Here is a 19861-nt window from a genome sequence, read left to right as displayed (position 1 = left end):
AGCCGTTGTCATACCCACACTCCTGTTCGGCTCCGAATCATGGGTCCTCTACCGGCATCACCTACGGCTCCTAGAACGCTTCCACCAGCGTTGTCTCCGCTCCATCCTCAACATTCATTGGAGCGCTTTCATCCCTAACGTCGGAGTACTCGAGATGGCAGAGGTCGATAGCATCGAGTCCACGCTGCTGAAGATCCAGCTGCGCTGGGTGGGTCACGTCTCCAGAATGGAGGACCATCGCCTTCCCAAGATCGTGATATATGGCGAGCTCTCCACTGGCCACCATGACAGAGGTGCACCAAAGAAAAGGTACAAGGACTGCCTAAAGAAATCTCTTGGTGCCTGCCACATTGACCACCGCCAGTGGGCTGATATCACCTCAAACCGTGCATCTTGGCGCCTCACAGTTTGGCGGGCAGCAACCTCCTTTGAAGAAGACCGCAGAGCCCACCTCACTGACAAAAGGCAAAGGAGGAAAAACCCAACACCCAAACCCAACCAACCAATTTTCCCCTGCAACCGCTGCAACCGTGTCTGCCTGTCCCGCATTGGACTTGTCAGCCACAAACGAGCCTGCAGCTGACGTGGACATTTACCCCCTCCATAAATCTTCGTCCGCGAAGCCAAGCCAAAGAAAAAAAGAAAATTCTAATTTTTATTATCTTATTTTTTATTATTTCTTTAAATGTAATTTTTATTTTATTCATGTCATAAAATTTTAAATAAAGTTTAAAAAAAAAATTATTAATTCCTCCCCTCCTGGAAGTAATCAACCAGATTGATAAAACACAAAGCTTACCAGATTCATGCAAAACAGCAATAATTACAGTAATACCAAAGACAGGGAAAGATCCAATCGCACCAGCGTCATATAGACCAATATCTTTACTTAACACAGATTATAAGATAATAGCTAAACTATTAGCAAACAGATTAGCCGACTATGTACCAAAAATAGTAAATCTTGACCAAACTGGATTTATTAAAAAAAGACGAACAACAGATAATATTTGTAAATTTATTAACTTAATTCATGCAGTAGAAGGAAATAAAGCTCCAACAGTAGCGGTGGCTTTAGACGCAGAGAAGGCCTTTGACAGAGTAGAATGGAATAATTTATTCAAAGTACTACAAAAATTCAGTTTACCAGAGAAATATATTAATTGGATTAAAGCATTATATAAGGGGCCATTGGCAAAAGTGACAGTAAATGGATATATATCAAAACAATTTAAATTAAGCAGATCAACAAGGCAGGGATGGCCACTATCGCCCTTATTGTTCACATTACCCACACTCCTGTTCGGCTCCGAATCATGGGTCCTCTACCGGCACCACCTACGGCTCCTAGAACGCTTCCACCAGCGTTGTCTCCGCTCCATCCTCAACATCCATTGGAGCGCTTTCATCCCTAACGTCGAAGTACTCGAGATGGCAGAGGTCGACAGCATCGAGTCCACGCTGCTGAAGATCCAGCTGCGCTGGATGGGTCACGTCTCCAGAATGGAGGACCATCGCCTTCCCAAGATCGTGTTATATGGCGAGCTCTCCACTGGCCACCGTGACAGAGGTGCACCAAAGAAAAGGTACAAGGACTGCCTAAAGAAATCTCTTGGTGCCTGCCACATTGACCACCGCCAGTGGGCTGATAACGCCTCAAACCGTGCATCTTGGCGCCTCACAGTTTGGCGGGCAGCAACCTCCTTTGAAGAAGACCGCAGAGCCCACCACACTGACAAAAGGCAAAGGAGGAAAAACCCAACACCCAACCCCAACCAACCAATTTTCCCCTGCAGCCGATGCAACCGTGTCTGCCTGTCCCGCATCGGACTTGTCAGCCACAAACGAGCCTGCAGCTGACGTGGACTTTTACCCCCTCCATAAATCTTCGTCCGCGAAGCCAAGCCAAAGAGAAAGAGCCATAGAACCACTAGCAGAACTGATAAGAACAGAAAATAAAATAAAAGGGATAAAAATAAAAGACAAGGAATATAAAATCAGTTTATTTGCAGAGTACGTTATAGTATACTTAACAGAACCAGAAATATCAATAAAAGAATTACATAAGAAATTGAAGGAATATGGAGAAGTGTCGGGATACAAGATTAGCACAAATAAAAGTGAAGCAATGCCAATGAATAATGCGGATTTCTCAAAATTTAAGAAAGAATCACCATTCAGATGGCAAATGCAAGCAATACGATACCTAAGTATACAAATAAATAAAAACCTCGGGCATCTATATAAACTCAATTATTATCCACTAATGAAAAAATTACAGGACGACTTAGAGCATTGGAAAGACTTAACACTAACACTAATATGAAGGATAAACTGTATTAAAATGAACATTTTCCCAAGGATACAATACCTATTTCAGGCATTGCCAATAAACTTGACGGAGAAATTCTTCAAGGAGTTAAAGAAAATAATAAGGAAATTTTTATGGAAAGGGGGGAAACTGAGGATAGCACTAGATAAATTAACAGAATGGTATAAACAAGGAGACTTACAACTGCGAAACTTTAAGAATTATTATAGAGCCGCACAATTAAGATACCTATCAGATTTTTATCAAACAAGGGAAAAGCCAGATTGGACTAGATTAGAACTAGATAAAATAGGGGAGAAGATATCTGAACATATATTTTATAAATGGGATGAAAAATTGGTACAACGTAGGAATTCTCCAGTATTACATCATCTGCTCAATATTTGGAAGAAGATTCATGTAGAAAGAAATAAAACAAATTACCAACTACCAAAACTAATACTGACACAAAATCAGCTAATCCCTTTTACAATAGATAACCTTTCCTTTAGAGAATGGGAGAAAAAAGGGATCAAAAGAATAGAAAATTGCTTTTCAGGAAATAAATTATTATACTTGGAACAAATGAAGGATAAATATAATATAACTCAAGGAACAGTGTTGGCATACTACCAACTGAAATCCTACTTGAAGGACAAATTGGGAAGCAGTCTGAGGTTACCAGAGGGAAGTAATTTTGAATATGTGATTACAGACACAATGATAATCAAAAATTTATAACAAACATGTATATTAAACTACAAGAAAAGGAGAATGAGGAAACAAATAGTAAAACTAAACAAAAATGGGAACAAGATCTAAACATAAAGATAAAGAAGGAAACATGGGAGAAGTTATGCTCAAGAACTATGAGAAATACAATAAATACGAGGTTACGTATGATACAATATAAATGGATACACAGGCTATATATTACACCTCAAAAGTTAAATAAATGGGACCCAACAGTATCTGACAGATGTTTTCGCTGTAAAAAGGAAATGGGAACAACAATTCATGCAATCAGGACATGTGAGAAAGTGAAAAAATTTTGGGAAGATCTAAACCAGATATTAAATAAAATCACAAAAAGCAATAGACCAAAAAACCCAGAGATCTTCCTCCTAAGTAACATAAAAAACAAAGAATTTGGACTTGATTTGGATGGTGCACAAAAAAGATTTGTTAGGATAGCCCTAGCTGTAGCAAAAAAATGTATTATGTCAGCCTGGAAATTAGAAGATAACTTGAGAATACAACAATGGTATATAGAAATGAATAAATGTATTCCATGAGAAAAAATAACATATAATTTAAGAAATAATATTACAATATTTGAACAAATATGGGAGCCATACATGAAACACAATAGAGAAAACCTACCGGGGACATCTACCACCTAAAATGACAGAAGGAGAAGGGAATGAAAAGAATTGACTCAGTGGAATTTCTTGTTCATTTTTTATTGAGTGACAACATGGTTCGATATATATCCATTTACTGTCACCTTCGCCAATGGTCCCTTATATAATGGTTTAATCAAATTAATATATTTCTCTGGTAGGTTGAACCTCTGTAGTACTTTGAATAAATAATTCCATTCTACCCTGTCAAAGGCTTTCTCTGCGCCTAAAGCAACCGCCACTGTTGGCGTCTTATTTCCTTTTACTGCATGGATTAAATTAATGAACTTACAGATATTGTCCCGTTGTTCGTCTTTTCTTAATAAATCCAGTTTGATCTAGTTTTACTCTTTTTGGTACACAGTTGGCCAATCTATTTGCTAATAGTTTTGCTATTATCTTATAATCTGAGTTAAGTAGAGATGATGGTGTTAGTGGATCTTTCCCCATCTTTGGTATTACTGTAATTATTGCTGTTTTACATGAATCTGGCATGTTCTGTGTTTCTTCAATCTGGTTCATTACTTCCAGGAGAGGAGGAATTAATCAGTCTTTAAATGTTTTATAGAATTCTATTGGGAGTCCTTCCTTTCCAGGCGTTTTATTGTTCGGTAACTTTTTTAATATATCCTGTATTTCCTCTATTTCAAATGGTTTTATCAATTTGTTTTGCTCCTCTTCTTGCAATTTCAGTAGTTCAACTTTAGCTAGAAACTCATCTATTTTGTCTTCGTTCTCAGTTCGGTATAATTGCTCGTAGAATTCCTTAAAGTTTTCATTGATCTCTGTTGGGTTATATGTAATTTGTTTGTCCTTTTTCCTTGATGCCAATACCGTTCTTTTAGCTTGTTCTGTTTTAAGCTGCCAAGCTAGTATTTTGTGCATTTTTTCTCCTGGCTCCTGGCTTTATGTTCTTCTCCACCTTATATGTTTGCAGTATTTCGTATTTTATTTTTTTGTCTGCCAATTCTCTTCTTTTTGTTGTATCTTCCCTTGTTGCTAGTTCTTTTTCTGTACTTACTATTTCCCTTTCCAGCTGTTCTATTTCCCGATTGTAGTCCTTCATCTTAGTTACATAACATTATGTGCCCTCTGATAAAGGCTTTCATTGCATCCCATGATATAAGTTTATCTTTCACTGATTCCGTATTTATTTCAAAGTACATTTTAATTTGGCACTCAATGAATTCTCTAAAATCCTGTCTTTTAAGTAGCATGGAGTTTAATCTCCATCTATCTGTTCTTGGTGGGATGTCCTCCAGTTCTATTGCTAGTAACAGGGGTGAGTGATCCGATAACAATCTAGCTTTATATTCCGTTTTCCTTACTCTCCCTTGGATATGGGCTGACAACAGGAACAGGTCAATCCTTGAGTATGTTTTATGTCTACTCGAATAATATGAGTATTCCTTCTCCTTTGGGTGTTATCTCCTCCATATATCCAAAAGTTGCATTTCCTGCATCGATTTAACCATAAATTTGGCTACTTTGTTCTTTCTGCTAGTCTTTTGTCCAGTTTTATCCATCTTTGAATCCAAATTAAGGTTAAAGTCCCCTCCTATCAATATATTCCCCTGCGTATCTACAATCTTCAAAAAGATATCTTGCATAAACTTTTGATCCTCTTCATTAGGTGCATATATATTGAGCAAATTCCAAAATTCTGAATATATCTGACACTTTATCATTACATACCTCCCTGCTGGATCTATTATTTCCTCCTCTATTTTGATTGGTACATTTTTATTGATTAATATAGCTACACCTCTGGCTTTTGAGTTATATGATGCTGCCGTTATGTGCCCCACCCAGTCTCTCTTTAATTTCTTGTGTTCCACTTCAGTTAGATGCGTTTCCTGCACAAATGCTATATCAATTTTTTATTTTTTCAGTAAATTTAATAGCCTCTTCCTTTTGATTTGGTTATGTATTCCATTAATATTTATAGTCATATAGTTCAACATGGCCATTTCATACTTTGTTTACATCTAATTTCCACTTCCTCACCACCACCTTTCTTTCCCCTTTTCCCCATTTCCATTTCTCAGTTTTATTTTTTTGAATGCACTGTATGACAACACTTCTAAAACATAAAATATTTCAACCATTCTCACATCTAAAATTCCCTTAACCCCAAGTGTGCACCCCCCCTCTCTGAGTCACCCCTTGTCCCTTGCTGGGCAACCACAACTCCCCTCTCCATTCGGACTGAGAACCCGTTTGCAAGTGTCAACTGATTTCTCAGTGACTGTTATTCTCTCCCACCCAACCCCCTCCAGAAATGACTTTTATCTTCACATTGAAACAAAACTCCCCCTCTTTTCTTCTCTTTTTCTTTTTATCTTCTATTTATCTATCTATTTATTTATTTATTTTTAACCCCTCTTCTTTTTTTCTCCCCTTCTCCCTTACTTCCCTTTTCTTCCCTCCTTTAGTTCTTACTTATACATTATTTTTACTTCTTTATATGTAGTTTGTCGTCGTTCTTTGTTCTTGTTACATCTCTTCATCTTTCTTTCTGTCTTGCAGGCATTCTGCAAATTCTCGTGCTTTCTCCGCTTGCGAGAGCAGTCTGCTTTACTGCCCCAGGATAACTATTTTAAGCACCGCTGGATATCTTAACATAAATTTATAGCCTTTCTTCCATAGGATTGATTTTGCTGCGTTAAACTCCTTCCTCTTCTTCAGGTGCTCAAAACTTATGTCTGGGTAGAAAATTTTTTTTTGACCTTTGTATTCCAGTGGTTTTTTTTGTCTTCTCTCATTTTATTCATTGCCTTCTCCAATATATTTTCTCTTGTCGTATATCTCAGGAATTTTACTAAAACGGATCTTAGTTTTTGTTGTGACTGTGGTTTTGGGGCTAATGTTCTGTGTGCTCTTTCTATTTCTATTCCTTCCTGCATTTCTGGCATTCCCAGGACCTTTGGGATCCATTCTTTTATAAATTCTTTCATGTCTTTGCCTTCTTCATCTTCCTTAAGGCCCACTATCTTTATATTGTTTCACCTACTATAGTTTTCCATTATATCCATCTTCTGAGCTAACAACTCCTGTGTTTCTTTAACCTTTTTATCACTTTCTTCCAATTTTCTTTTTAAGTCGTTCACTTCCATATCTACTGCCATTACACGTTCTTCCACATTTTCTATTCTTTTCCCTACATCTGTTATGACCAGCTCTATTCTACTCACTTTTTCTCTGTACTTTTTATTTTTCTTTTCATTTCACTAAATTCTAGTGTCAGCCATTCTTTTAATGCTTTCATTTGTTCTTGAATTTTTTTTTAATCTATGTACTGTCCATTCATTTTACCTCCTATTCCTCTGTGCAGAGTTTGGTGTTCTCCTTCTTCTTCTTCTGTGTCTGCTCTTGGGTTTGTGTCTTCTATTTCTCTTCCTTTTATCTGTGTCTCTTCTGACTTTCTTGTTGAGCTGCTTGTCCCAGTTTGTTGGGTATTTTTTTTTGCATGGTGTCTTGATGTTGGTCCTCTTCTTCTGGGTTGGTTATCTGTTGTGTCTCTAGTTTCCTTTTTTCATTCTCACTCCTCCCCTTCCCGTTGCTTTCTATATCTTCCAGCTGTCGGATCTCTCTCAGCTGTTCGTGCTGTGGAGTTCCACTCCACAGCTGGTCCCCCCTCCTGTCGGTGTTGTCCTTGTCGTGCGCAGTTGCGCACCTCTGTTTAGCTCCATGAGCCATTTTTGCAGTCCTGCGGTTAGTGGGTCGTGACCCTGGGGGGGGGGGGGGGGGTCCACCACTAACCTCAGGGAGTGGGCTTCTCTTTCCACGGCGGGTCCCTGCTTTTTAGGCCTTCACCTTTCTCTTCCGGCATCTTTCTTTCTTCTTTTCTTCCCTTTGTTTTTGGCTTTTCTTTCTTAGGTGCCATTTTCACCACACCTTTATTTTTTATTTGTTGTGATTTGTGTGTCTGGGGCTTTGCTTTTTCACTTTTTTCCTTCTTTTCTGGAGAGGGCTGCTATTCTCCTACCGGCCACTACTCCATCACGTGACTCCTCCCCAACCAAAGCACCCTGATGTAAGATCATTGGAGGGAACACAGGGCAGGCCACTGAGAAGTGCTCAGCTGTGCAGTCGGGGGTGTTGTCTGGAATCGAAGCATCCCGTGGAAGTAGATTCAGCAATAACATTCGAAAGGGAATGTGCCAAATGTGAAAAGGAGAATCCAGAGAAAAATGGGTCAAGAGCGAGAGAATAGGATCATTGGATTGTTCTTTCAGTAAGCAGGCACAAGGGCATTAGGTTGAATGGCTTTCTTCTGTACTGTTGGATTCTAAGAGGCTCAGACAGAGGAACATCAAGTTCGAAAGGGTTAAGGACAAAAAAAGAAAGGACTTGCATTTCACAATCCTAATGTTGAGCATTATCTCAAAGCAATTGAATCTTTTCTGAAGTCCTGCTAAGTAAGCAAAAGATTTCCCCCTACTTCCAATATGTTTGTGATGGAGGTGGTGATTGCCAAGAAACAGATCAGTGCGAGACGGCACAACTCCTTTTTTGCACAAGAATGCAAAATCTTCATTGCTCACCTGATTACACAAGCAAGGCCCTGGCTTAATGCCTCATCAACAACTATGCAGGGGTCTCACTCAAGGGTCACTCTATGTGATGTGCTAATATCTGCGGTGGTCATGAATCCACCAACTCCCCACCCAATGATCTGAGTATCACCCAATTTTACAAATCAAAGCTGAGTTAATCGTAATTGCTTCGAAATACCCTTTGGCAAGGCGTTTGACTCAGTAAGAAGCAAAGTTGTCTTTAAATTGCACAAGAAATTAATGAGGCACATAGCAGAGTGCTAAATATCTTACAGACCTTGCCACCTTGGGTAAATCTTTAAAATAGGAGAATATGTGATTAGTTACAGTTGTAGATCATGTACCAAACAATCGGGTTTGGTGCAAAGAGCTACTTTAAAGTAAGTAACATTTTGCAACTGAATACTAATGGAGATCTAATTCCCCTGGAGCAGTGTTGCCCACATATATCAAACAAATTCGGTTTCGTCACTATTTCAACTGTTTATATCTATTGAATCAAACTGACTAATCCACTTGCACAACCTACCCCCCCCCCCCCCCCCCCCCCCAACCTCCTATTCGCATCCATCCCTTACGGATAAAACATGTGACTGCAATGCTTATTTTACTTGGGGACATTTCATGACATAAAGTGCAGGGTTTCTACACTGGGAGTATGTGGCATGATGTATAACTAATTTCATCACCTCATCTTGCATAAAGGTTGCTTTGAACCATTTAAGCTGATTAGTTTCAACATTCCAGCCGGAGTGAATATCCTGTCTCACCAAGGGCCACCCTATCCTCTTGATTATCCTATTCTTTTGTTTATTTTTATGTTTTATTGCCAGTCAGCCCTCACATTCATCCTTCTCTTGTTCCTATCCAACCTGGCACATTCTAATTATTTACTCTCTGCAATGGGGGCTTATAAAGTCAGTCCCCTCTCAGATCTAACATGTATTCAGTTAGGGATTACCACTTATCTTGGTTTGAGTTCTAGATTAAACGTAGCTATCGTCAAACTCCAGTTGATTGCGGAAATGAGGGATTAGCCTACAAAGAGAGATTGAGTTGACAGGTCAGTACTCACTGGAATTTGGAAGGATTAAGGGGAATCTCAGAGAAACATATACAATTATGAAAAGCATAAATAAGATAGAAACAGGGAGATTGTTTCCACTGTCAGGTGAGTTTAGAATTAAGAGGCATAGCCTCAGGATTCAGGGGAGTAGATTTAACCTTTTGGTCTCTGGCCTTTCATAATATATACTCTGGACAGGGTCTATGGGTACGAACCAACTGACGGTTGGGTTTAAACCAGTTCTGGAAAACGGGGACGTGGTGTATATGTGCTTGTTGGTAGTCCCTGAAAACAGTTAGCAATAAGGAAAGAACTGCTTCTCTCAGAGAGTCATGAATTTGTGGAATTCTCTGCCCAAGGAATCAGTAGTGGCTGCTTCGTTAAATTTTTTTTAAAGACACAGTTCGATAAGTTTTTGAGCAGTAAGGGGAAATGGACCGGGCAGGTAAGTGGAGCAAAGTCTACATAGTTTGCCATGATATTATTGAATGGCGGATCTGGCTCGACAAGCCAGATGGCCGACTTCTGCTGCTGCTTCAGAATCAGCGATTGGCCCAAGGAAAGGTCAGAGGGTGGTAAAAAGACCACACCTTCAAAAGCACCTGGAACAGAGAGAGTTGATGATGATTACAAAATAAAAGCTCAGTTCAATCCTCCTTGCCGGAGGAAGAGACTGTTCGGTGACAAGAGGCACCATTATTCCAACTCATGTTCCCATTCAGCAGAATTCCCTGTCACAGTGGCCATGGTTCCTAGAAAGGTTGAACTTCAGGTGAGACTGTGCGTAGCCTAATGGAACATTAAAATCTGTCTTCTTTATTACCTGCAAAAGAAAGGATGTGGTAGGAGTGAGCTTACATCCGAGAAGAAGTCAATGGGGAACGAAGAATCTTTCCACATTCTGACATTAAAAGGAAACATTTGAAGAATGGAATGTTGGGTGCCAGGAGCAGGAGTGTGAGGGTGGGCAGAAACCTCGATGAATTTCCCCAGTAATCAGAGATAACCTTGCTCCTGTCTGGGGATCTGCCAGTGTATTATATTCAGCAGTTTTGTCTTCCCTCTATCTTTTCTTTTTTGTGCTCAGCTGATAATCCTGACCCCCAGTGATCCAGTCTCTGCCAGTGAACTTGCTGTCAAAGTTGTTTGCTGAGCAGAGTCCTTTCAGATGGAGACTGGAACTGCCTGCACTCACAGTTCCATTCTCATTCATTGCAGATACATTAAATATTTGTTTTTTTACATAGAACTTGCAAGATTGTTCCGTTCTGAAGTGTCTCCCTACCCTCCGGGAGTGGCTGTTCATACAGGAACGGCAAAAACTCCAAAATCCGTATCACACCACGAGTTTAGACAGAATATCTGAAGCGCGGTATTTATGGAGGCTGGAGTCCTTTTCATTAGGTTGTTGTTTCATGGATCACCTGCGGCTCAGTTTAGACTGCAAACGATCTGTGAAAATTACTAGGTGGTCGAGGAGGTAAAATGCCGGAACGGGAAGTGAGTCCTTATTCTCATTCTGATCTTTTTACACAGATTGCATTCTGAGAAATTGGGAATAATTTCCTGGAACGCAGCAGCTGTCTAAAAAACATAATTGACTCGACTTAAGGATGGAGTAAGACTGACTGTATAATCGCACACACCCTGCCAGTACTGTTGAGTGATGGGTTTTGTCAGTTAATGGCTAGGCCACTGGCTCAGAGACTGGATCACTGGGGTCAGAATTGTTAGCTGAGTACGAAGAAGGAGAGATAGAAGGGAAGGCAGGAGGGAAGAAAAAACTGCTCAATAAAATTCAGCATTTCCTGATGAAAATTAACTTTCTTCAAGTCAACCAAAATGATGGTTTTTAAAGGTTTATAAAATGATGGTCTTACAATGTGGAATTTGAAATATCAAAACTATGCTCTCTTCTCATAGGCTAGATGACACTTCTGATTATGTGTTAAGCTCAACCATCTGGGCTGTGCAAAGACATATGGCACTATCTATTAAGTATAGTCATTACTTAATGGTGTGTGCAATTCTCTAAATGCTGAAGGAAGTAGACAATATTATATGGAAGCCTTGAGCAAACCTCTTACATCAACAGTCATTTTACACTCCCTGAGAAAGTGCATGCGCTTTTTGTGCACCCCCCTTCTGCCCTTCTTTTTGCTCATACCCTGACGAAGGGTTCAGGTCCAAGATGTTGGTTACACTGTGCTTCAGATAGATGCTGGGTGACCTGCTGAGTTTCTCCGGCACTTTACTGTATAGCACGACAATCACAGCATCTGCACACTTTCCTGTTTAATGTTATCCCTTAATGTTGCTTGAGGGAATGGAGGAGGACTTTGCACAGTGTCTTAGTGCCCAGTGAGACTGAGGAAAGTGTCAGGCACTCCCCTGATCTACAGTTGCACAGTGCGGGGGGTGGCGGGTGGTGGGGGGGGGGGGGGGATGTTGGGCACTTGGAGGATCTCCTTGTAGGATTGTTGCTGGGCCTTGCCTAGCTGAGGCAGTGGGCAGTCGTAGGTTCAGGGTGAGCCGACTGCCTGCCTCTCTTTAGGGGTTACATCCAGGCCCATGTATCATTAGAGTGGGAACACGTGGTATCTGGGGATCACATGCTTCGTAAATTTTTTTTTAAATGGGATTTTAATTTGAAATGTAAAGTCCATGTATTAGAGGGGCGGTATTGATTTACCACCTATCGCAAAATGTTTTTTTCTTAATGTAAGCAGTTTATTATAATTTGTGTTTTGTCATGTTGTTTTTTGAAATAAGTGTTTTGTTTCTTTTTTAAAAAAGGGGGCAGGCATTCATGCTTCATCAGATTTTTCTAATTGCCCTGTTTACTTGTCCCTCGTTGTCCAATAGGAGAGAAGAGTTTAAAGAATGGTGACATTAAAACACATCTCTAGCATTTCAGCTGAAGACCAGCCTATCCCTCCTTCGTGCAGTGGGACACTGTATCTTTTGGTCAAGGATAAAGCCCATCCCCATCTGCCATCTTCAGACTTAACCTTACAATAATTCACATCAGGGTAATATTATAAAAGCTGACATCATAAACACTGGTCTTCCACTCACAGAAGCCCCTTTTGCTCTGGCACCCTGTCCCTGGAATTAACTGGGAATTTACTAGGACAGGGTCTAGTGGAAAAGGAACACTGTCCAAATGCTGGTGTCAAATGATGTTATTTCACACCAGGGATTAACCACCTCTACCTGGCGTGCTGATAAAGGCCAGCAGAAAGTCGCCCATTTCTAATTGAAGGTAGATCACTCCGATCCCTGGGGATGAGTGTGTTCACTGAAAAAGCAATTAGTGTCCCAGTTAAGGGTGGCCCTGTGGAAACAGCACAAAGGACTTCCTATCCCGGGATACTGCACAGCCAATTAATTGGGATGCCAGTGGAAAAGGGGCTATTGTCTGAGTCAACCACTATTTACACTAATCCAAAATTATTCACCCCAGTTTAAATTATCCACTTTCACTGTAGGGGCAGTTTACAGTGGCCAACTAACCTGTCTTTGGGATGTCAGGAGAAATAGAGCACCTGGAGGAAACTGAGGCAGTCACGGGATGAACATGCATACTCCACATGATCAGCACCCAGACCGAAGCTGGTTCACTGAAGTCGGGAGGTAGTGGCTCTTCCAGCAGTTCCACTCTACCTCCCCAAGTCACACAGTCCCACTGCAAAATAAATCTTACCTCAATTGCAAAATTAATCATAACTGATAGCCAGAACAGGATGGAGAAATGATCTTGGATGTTGTACGAGAAATTTAATTGTCGCTGTTAACTTCTCAGCCTTGCTCCTTGATCTGCAGTAGTGCTGGGTATCTCAGAGAGGATTAAACAAATGTGTTCCAACCTTTCTCAGAGACCCGAGGATTTAAAGGTTGTGAAATGTTGCCATGGCATCTTGGACTGCTCTGCATTCAAATGCCCAATAGGGATCAGGTCAGACCTACCTCTTGTTCCACTTGCATCCACACCTCCTCCCTCAACACCATTCAGGGGCCAAAAGAGTCCTTCCAAGTGATGCAACAGTTCACTTGTGAATCAGCAGGAGCCATCTACTGCATCCGGTGCTCCCACTGTGGTCTCCTCTACATCAGAGAGACTGGATGCAGACTGGGAGATCACTTTGTTGAACACCTCAGCTCCGTCTGCCGCAATAGCGCGGATCTTCCAGTGGCCGCCTATTTCAGTTCTCCATCCTATTCCCCAGCTGACATGTCTGGCCATGGTCTCACGCACTGCCAGGCTGAGACTACCCGCAAATTGGAGGAACAACACCTCATCTTCCAAATGGGCACCCTCCATCCGGATGGCGTTCGCTCCCCCCTCACTTTTTCCCCCATTGCCTTTTCCTATCTGTCTTTCCATTCTGTCTTCTTTTGCACAAGCATGATAAATTCTTACCTCATCCCTTATCATATCCAATTAACACATTTGTTGGTCTAGATTCCTCCCGTATTGTTTGAACTCTGAGACTTTCTGATATTATCTGGCTTACTCTGCTTATTCCTTGAAGAAGGGCACAGGCCCAAAATGTCAGGAATATATCTTTGCCTCCTTTTCTTTTCTTTGGCTTGGCTTCGTGGATGAAGATTTATGGAGGGGTAAAGTCCACGTCAACTGCAGGCTCGTTGGTGACTCGGTTGCAGCGGTTGCAGGGGAAAATTGGTGGGTTGGGGTTGGGTGTTGGGTTTTTCCTCCTTTATCTTTTGTCAGTGAGGTGGGCTCTGCGGACTTCTTCAAAGGAGGTTGCTGCCCGCCAAACTGTGAGGCGCCAAGATGCACGGTTTGAGGCGAGATCAGCCCACTGGCGGTGGTCAATGTGGCAGGCACCAAGAGATTTCTTTAGGCAGTCCTTGTACCTCTCCTTTGGTGCACCTCTGTCTTGGTGGCCAGTGGAGAGCTCGCCATATAACACGATCTTGGGAAGGCAATGGTCCTCCATTCTGGAGACGTGACCTACCCAGCGCAGTTGGATCTTCAGCAGCGTGGATTCGATGCTGTCGGCCTCTGCTGAAGATCCAACTTTTCCTCCTATAGACACTGAAAAGACCGGGTGAGTTCCTCCAGCATTTTGGTGCGTTTTTACTACAATCACAGCGTCTGCAAACTTTCGTGCTTCAGTCAAGTCAGATTGGACTCACTCACCCGTTGGCTTATCACATGCAGGACTAATTGTCACGCAGATAAGTTTAGTAAGACCAGACAACACTGAAGCCGTAGTGGGCTGAGGGCAAGTGTGCAGGATCACAGGGGGCTAAACAAGAAAATCTGCAGACACTGAGATTATACTTTACACAAAAATGCGGGAGCTCAGCAAGGCACGCAACATTCTTTATATGGCAAAAATAAAGGTACATAACTGACGTTTTGGGCCTGATCCCTTCATCAAGTAAAAAGCAGGCAGGAGCCTGAATAAAATGGTGGGGGAGAATCACAGGCCATCAGGCAAGGTCACAGGAGTGGGAGGGCAGAAGAGAAAAAAAACTGAGGAGATATGGGGATAGGTCTGAATGAAGAGGGAAGGGGTTGGGGAGCTGGAAAAATGAGACAGAGGAAGTGAGGAAGACAGGGGAAGAGAGGGAGACAGGGGAAAGAGAGGGAGACAGGAGAGTGGCCTAACAGAAATCGGAGAAGTTTATATTAACGCCATCCAGTTGGAGAGGGCCCAGACAAAATATTAGGTGTTGCTCCTCTAATGTACGGATGGCCTTGGTTTGGCAGCGCATGTGGTCGTGGACAGACATGTTAGTGCGGGGAAATGAAATAGTTCGCCACTGGGAGACTCCTGACATTGCTGCAAGGAGCTCAATGAAGCGATCTCCCAGTCTGCATCCAAGTCTGCTCCATCTTTCAAGATTATTGTTGATCTGTAACTGTTTTCTGTTGACCAGATTTGGTGTCATGTCTTCATATCCTTCCTCAGATTTTCAACTAGCACACAAATTAATTGGCTCTCTGGGATTTCCACTGCCCTGTACAGAAAGTAGTTTGTGACCTCACCCCTGAGTGCACCAGCTCCAGTTTAAAGGTTACAGCCCCTAGTTGGAGAATACACTTCACTGGGGCCATAGCTCCTCTCTATCCTTTCCAGCTTCAACATAGATCACCCCTTAATTATCTTTAAACAGGGAAGTACGGACCTAGCTCAAGATCAAAATATTTTAGCTCTGGTATGTTGATCTCCCTACTTATATCTGATTATCTTGGTCTCTATCTATTTTCAGTCAGCTGGTCCCTCTGTTTTTGGAACATCAAGCTTTTAGTTGAGCAGATTAAATAATGTGGGAGGGAATTGAAACTAAATTCTCAAAAACATCTCCCACCACATTTATCTGTGATCTAATTCTTTATCAACCCATTGTAAATCATTCTAAACAAATTTGAAAACGAGTGCAGGTTTGTTTGTGAAACTGTTATGAATCGTTATATAAATGAGTTCAAATGTTTTCCTTAACAGGGCACGATCAAAGGTTTTCAAGTTTTCACCTGACTATTTATTTTCCTTACTTCAACCATCCCCCAGACTTGTGCATTTGCTTTTTTTTAGAGACTTATGATACTTTTAAGGACCCTCCAGTTCATTCAGTGTGGATTCACTGAGTAGAAAGCAATATCATCAACTGAAGGAATCCACATGGATGGCACCCATTCCTTAAATATGCGCTCCAATCCCAAGCTTCGTGGTTTTGATTTCACAGATGACTCGTGTTCTTTGGAAGCAGGTTATCAAACCAGGATACACATCATTTAAAATAGCCGGCCTTCTAAGTGTCTGTCAATTCCAACCATCATTCACCAGTATCAAGCTGTGTACAGTTTATTTTTTACCCTACCAATTAGTGGTAAATCTGCCACACCCGTAGAAAAAAGGAATCTCAGGGTTGAATGTGAATATCATGTATGTGCTCTGACAATAAATCTGAAATCAGTATCAATATGCCATGTATTTGCATTACATCAATATGGTTTGGTTTCATATTAAACATTTCCTTGTTATAATTGTACAGGGCATTGGCAAGGCTACATCTATAGGTTTGTATCTGGTTTGGGCTCCTGAATTAAGAGGGCAGGTTCTTTCATTGGAGATAGTTCAGGACAGGTTCAGCAGGTTGCACTTAGGAAGAAGTGATAGTCTCCTGAGGAAATGTTGGACAGATTAGACCTTTAAATCTTAATGAAAAATTCTGTGGGGCTTCATAAGATGGATACAGAGGGATAGTTTTCATTCTAGAGCTGAGAGGCACATAGATTCAGGTCAAGGGACTACTAATTTCAAGCAGAAGTGGGGAGGACATTTTCCCACTCAATGGGTCTTGATCTCTGAGAGCAATGGAGATTGAATAATTGAATAAATTCAAAGCCAAGATTAGTTTTTGGTTTATTGGAGTATCAAGGCTTACGGGAAACAGGAGGAAAGTGGAGTTGAAGTCATGAATAGAAGAGCAATGATATTACTGAATAGCAGAGTAGATTCAAGGGACTCTTGGGCCTACTTCTGCTCCTATTTCCTATGTATTGAACAATGTAGGGAACAAATGGATGATAAACCTCCAACTAATATAGCCAAGCAGACAATAATTGTACCAGTGAACTATGTGCCTTATCTGTAGAATATTTAACTCTACATTATATGGGACTATTCTGGTTTTTTGGTATGCATTCAGACAGTTCAGGTGAAAATAACTCCCTTACATTCTACTTTTTCTAACAGCTTTACAGGAGGATTCTCTGACAAAAAATTGGGAGATGTCAGAAAAAAGCGTAGTGGTTACCGCCAGGCTATTACAGGGCAGTAGCCGAGGTTTGAATCCAACACTCCCTGTAAAGAATTTCTACCTTCTCCCCACATCTGCGTGGGTTTCCTCTGGATGCTCTGGTTTCCTCCCACACTTCAAAATGTACAGGTCATTTGGATGTAATTGGATGCAAGGGTTTGTAAATTAAAAATTGAACTTTAAAATTTGTAATGACTGAGGGTTTGGGCTGAGTTGATCAGCCCAATCACCTGGTCAATGCTTATCCTTCAGTCAATATCACTGAAGAATGGTTTATGCAGCTGTAAATCATACAGGGTATAACTCTCAGAAGTATTTTGGTGGCTGCCAAACACTTCTGGATGTCCAGAGGATGCTGTTTCTTGTACTAATGACACCCACTCCATCGTCCACCACTCCACTCAGAGACTCAGAGGCTGGAATCTGGAGCAGCAGGAACTCAGGGGATCGAGCATCATTCGGTGAGAAGAATTGTCAATGTTTTAGGATGGAACCCTTCATCAGGGATGTGTCAAAAGGCCTCATGCACTCAATGTGGTCTAAACTTTGAAAAGGAGAGAAATGAAATGATTGAGAGGTGCAGTCAAAAGGAATTGGAAAGAAAACAGATTGTTTTAGATTAGCATGTGGTAAAAATAGATTTGAGGAAATATAGTGATAAGGATTGAAAGATACATTGCGAAGATGTTCAATGTAATATCTGAAAGTAGTTATAGCAAGAAAACTGTGATGATATAGTGGGCAGGGCTTCAGGCTTCAGAAGAATAATGGGAAAAGAGTCAGAATATCTTGGGATGCCTTATGGGCCGTTGAGAAGATATAAGGAAATGAACATACAAAAGGGAAGGACTGAGAGACTTAAGGCAAGAGATGTGACAAATGGATGTGCCAGAGAGCACTCTTACCTTGAACATTTGCTTGACCTTCTGACGAGGCAGATTGACGTTAAGCTTGTGCATCAGTTGCAAGACCTCGCCAACACTCAGGCAGCCATCCCCATTTTTATCCGCTTCTGCAAATGTCTGCTTTAGCCACATGAAACACCGTTAAGATCAATAAAAAAAAGACCTCCTCCCTTCAGTTAGGATAAGTTCGCAATGAGGAATGATCTCCAAGTGCTGTGGACTGGACAGTGGGTGTCAGCACATTCTGCAGTCTGTGGGCTTGATGAACTAAGTGGCTTGTTCAAGTTCAGGTTTACTGTCACAAGTACCAAGATAGAGTGATAAAGGTATAAAGGTTGTTTTGCAAGCAGACCAGTCAGATATATCATAGATCATGCAAAAAGTAAGACATGCAGAGTTACAGAGAGAGAGATCAGTTGGTACAGAGCTATGACATTAGTTTACTATTTTGAGGTTCACTCAAGAGTCTGATAACAACGGGGAAAAAAAACAGCCCTTGAATCTAGTGGTGCGTGAGCTCATTCTCGTGAATCTTCTTCCTGATCACAAGATCATAAGATATAGAAGCAGAAAGAGGCCCATTGAGTCTGCTCTTCCCACTCAGCCCCAGTTCCCAGCCTTCTCCCTATAACCCTTGGTGCCCTGATTAATCAAATACCTGTCAATCTCTGCCTTAAATACACCCAAAGACCTCACCTCCACAGCTGCCTGTGGCAGCAGTTCCACAGAATTATATTTCCGCATCTGTTTTAAATGGACACCTTTTTGTCCTGAAATTGTGCCCTCTTGTCCTCAACCCCCCCCCCCCCCCCCACCACCATGGGAAACAACCTTGCCACATCTACTCTGTCCAGGCCTTTCAGTACTCAAGATGCCCCTACGAGGTTCCCCCTTATCCTTCTGTACCTCAAGAGTGCAGTTCAAGATCCAACAAACATTCCTCCTATGCTAACCCTTTCATTCCTGGTATCATTCTAGTAAATTTTCTCTGAACCCTCTCCAATTACAGCACATCTTTTCTCAAATAAGGCCTCCAAAACTCACCAGTGCTTTATTACATCCCTGCTCTTGTCCATTAATCCTTTAGAAATGAAATTCTTCACCATGGGAGGGGAGGGGTGAAGGGAGCATGGCTGGGATAGGAGTCTTTGCAGATGTTGGCTTCTTTTCCAAAGCAGTGGAATTTGTAGATGGAGGTGATGAAGGTGGAGAAGGTAGCGTTGGAATAAAACAGATTTGAACAATACAGATATCCAAATTAGATATGAGAGGATGGTCCTTGAATTTAAATTGAGAGATGGTTAAGGTAAGATTCAGGAAATTGAAGGAATTCAGGCGAGGAATTAAAAGATTGAGAAATATAGTCAAAAGGAATTGGAATAAACAGATTGTTTTAGATGTGGTAAAAATAGATCTGAGGAGTATAATAAGGATTGAAAGATACGTTGTGAAGGTGTTAAATGTAATATCTGGAAGAAATCGGTTGCTAGAGTAAGAAAATCATGATGTTATTGTGGGCAGGATTTGAGAGCTATTATAGGCTTCAGTGGAATAATGGGGGGGGGGGGGAAATAATATATTGGGATGCCTTAAGGGCCCATTGAGAAGATTGAAAGATATGGGGAATTGAACATATGAAAGGAAAGGATTAAGGGACTTAAAGCAAGAGATTTGACAAAAGGTTTGTGAGATTGAGTTCTCGGGGTGTGTTACTCTTAATGGTCACCTTTTTCCCAACATGTCTTATAAGATCTCTTGAAAATACAGGGAATTCACAAGCTCACTGTGTGTAATACCCTTGACACCAAACTCTACCTTGT

The 19861-nt window shown here is 41.3% G+C and overlaps 1 protein-coding gene across 4 annotated transcripts in view; it reads right to left on the bottom strand.

Moving 5' to 3' along the window:
• The window catches only part of plch2a (phospholipase C, eta 2a), a 315314-nt gene that overhangs the window by 103183 nt on the left and 192270 nt on the right, over positions 1-19861 (bottom strand). For 3 of the 4 annotated variants that reach the window (XM_069918570.1, XM_069918572.1, XM_069918571.1), the window contains exon 1: positions 18042-18165. In XM_069918570.1, the coding sequence (XP_069774671.1) occupies positions 18042-18095 (54 nt within the window). In that variant the 5' untranslated portion in view covers positions 18096-18165. Of the gene's footprint in view, positions 1-18041; positions 18172-19861 lie in introns of those variants that run through there. The other variant, XM_069918573.1, reaches the window with a different exon arrangement.

This window comes from Narcine bancroftii, chromosome 2, assembly GCF_036971445.1.
Source record: "Narcine bancroftii isolate sNarBan1 chromosome 2, sNarBan1.hap1, whole genome shotgun sequence".
NCBI lineage: Eukaryota > Metazoa > Chordata > Chondrichthyes > Torpediniformes > Narcinidae > Narcine > Narcine bancroftii.
Note: the sequence above shows the minus strand (reverse complement) of the source record. Positions and strands in the feature narration are given on the sequence as shown.